The sequence below is a fragment of the Diabrotica virgifera genome, chromosome 9, assembly GCF_917563875.1.
Source record: "Diabrotica virgifera virgifera chromosome 9, PGI_DIABVI_V3a".
Classification (NCBI taxonomy): domain Eukaryota; kingdom Metazoa; phylum Arthropoda; class Insecta; order Coleoptera; family Chrysomelidae; genus Diabrotica; species Diabrotica virgifera.
Window position 1 is genome coordinate 94,587,173 of NC_065451.1, and position 1,948 is coordinate 94,589,120.

The 1,948-nt window shown below is 34.4% G+C and overlaps 1 protein-coding gene across 1 annotated transcript; it reads right to left on the minus strand.

Moving 5' to 3' along the window:
* Positions 1 to 245: 245 nt before the first annotated feature.
* LOC126891134 (uncharacterized) lies at positions 246 to 1,194 on the minus strand. Its single transcript, XM_050660315.1, has 3 exons — positions 1,081 to 1,194; positions 625 to 740; positions 246 to 566 (listed from the first exon to the last, which is right to left on the minus strand). Exons 2-3 carry the CDS (start codon positions 712 to 714, stop codon positions 246 to 248), a joined length of 411 nt encoding a protein of 136 aa, XP_050516272.1. The 5' UTR covers positions 715 to 740; positions 1,081 to 1,194.
* Positions 1,195 to 1,948: the final 754 nt, after the last annotated feature.

Consider the following 1,948-nt stretch of genomic DNA (forward strand, 5'->3'; position numbering starts at 1 on the left):
TCATTTGACGCGCAGGAACAACGTTTCTAGTCTTAGTAGAAATGTATTGTTCTCCTGCATTTCGTTTTATCTTTTGGTTATTTTGCTTCCATTTAGTAGGATCAGCTTTACGTTTCTTCGACCTCCTGGGCGATGTTGCAACTACTTCAGAAGTACCATCATCAGAGGAACTTGAAGATGAGCTTGGCGAACGTTTTCTACCTTGATGTTCATTATAAGTGGGATCATTGTCACTAATATCAGCATCACTCTTCGGAATTCATTGGCGATATACGGTAATGTACAGCGGGAGTTTGTGGTGTTAAAATTACGGATTCTAGTATTGAAGGTGAAGTAGTTCTAGATGATAAAGACTGAGGCTGGGCTTCAATTTCTTTACCTTTTAAGATATGGGAAACAAATCGTCCTTGTTCCAGTGAACAACATCGAGAGGAAGAGCTGCTGCTAGAAGATGACGAACTGCTACTGTTGACGCTAGAAGACGAACTGGAACTACTAGATGACGATCTCGACGAACGTTTTGATGTTGAACTTAAAGGGATGTTCTCTTTTTCTTCATTGCTGACCTAAAAATGCAAAATAATATGTAAGTAGTTTATACATGTTAGTAAATTATAAACTTACGTTTGGGTCCTTATCGCAACTGTTTTCCCATTCATCAGGTAGATGTGAAACATTAAGAAGGTTCATAATTCTTCGCGATCGTGATGACATATTTCTTCAATTTTTTTGCAATGTATCTGTAAGAGGTTAAGATATGGTTACCCTCTTATTTAATACTTGTTAGTACATAAAATAATAACAATAATTAAGGCATTAGTACCAAAAAACTTTGTAGTTTATGGACACAACTAAGAAACTCGTTGAATTATTTTAGTATTACAAGGATTTAACTTTCAATGATATTGTAAATCAAACAGATATTTTTGTAATAACAAGAATCCTTTAGATATAGTTCCAAAAATCATACAATAGTTTTAGTAATATAAAGAACTCTTTTTAAATAAACCCATAAATTTTCGGAAGTTTTAGAAATATACAGCATTTAATCTTAATGTGCCTTTATAAAACAACACGTACCTCAAGTTTTGTAATAGAAGGGCTCAACTCGTAATGAGAGCGCTCACTAACACACCTGCTTCGACAGACATCGGCACCTTACTGAATGGGTCTATCTCGCGGGAAGATGTGTTGGCGGAGAGGGGAGTACGAAAGGGTCACATTATATCGGGACTTGCTTTATATTCTCCGTTTTCAATCTCTGTCAAGGCCAAGTTATAGTACTAGTAGTTTTGTGCCCATTTATGCCAAAAACTCAGAAACGCTAATTTTCGAGATGTGCCCTTTTAATACTAAGGGTGCGATATGTATAGTCGCCATTTTGAATGTAGGCCATTTTTGTGAAAGGCAAAATCTGAGATGTCCTCATATCGAAATTTGAACCTTTATATGTGTAGTCTATGTGGTCGAAATTATATACTTCTATCATTAAATGCACAATGGTTTCACATATCAGCTGCACTAGTAGGTACCTACCGAAAGTAACCAAATTAAGAGAGGACAGTAGTTAGTCGTTCTAATAATTATGTTTGAAAGCAAAAATTACAATTTTACTAAACTAAAAGTTATATAATTTGAAAAACCAAATAAACAATAGATTCAAATAATAACCAACAAATGCGCTATCACTGTCACTTAAAATCATAAACGTCAAATTTCGTAGTAAACAAGAGATCAGCTACAGGCTATATTGATTATCCTTGTATAAATTGTTGTGGTTTCTATGGACAAGCGGCTTAATTTTGCGATGCTACTTTCTGTGAGTAAAAAAGGGACCTATTATAAAAAATAATTCGCGAATAATTTTATGCAGGGGAAAAGTTATGAGTGGAAGAACTATAACATGATTATTATTTAAAGCATATATTACAATTGCAGCGATGTTTTT

What these genes read in the sequence shown, in the direction of transcription:
- LOC126891134 (XM_050660315.1), bottom strand. Translation starts at nt 714, where the DNA reads ATGTCATCACGATCGCGAAGAATTATGAACCTTCTTAATGTTTCACAT. An exon ending in GTTGCGATAAGGACCCAAAC is followed by an intron (nt 567 to 624) that starts GTAAGTTTATAA and finishes TTGCATTTTTAG; the next exon opens with GTCAGCAATGAAGAAAAAGA.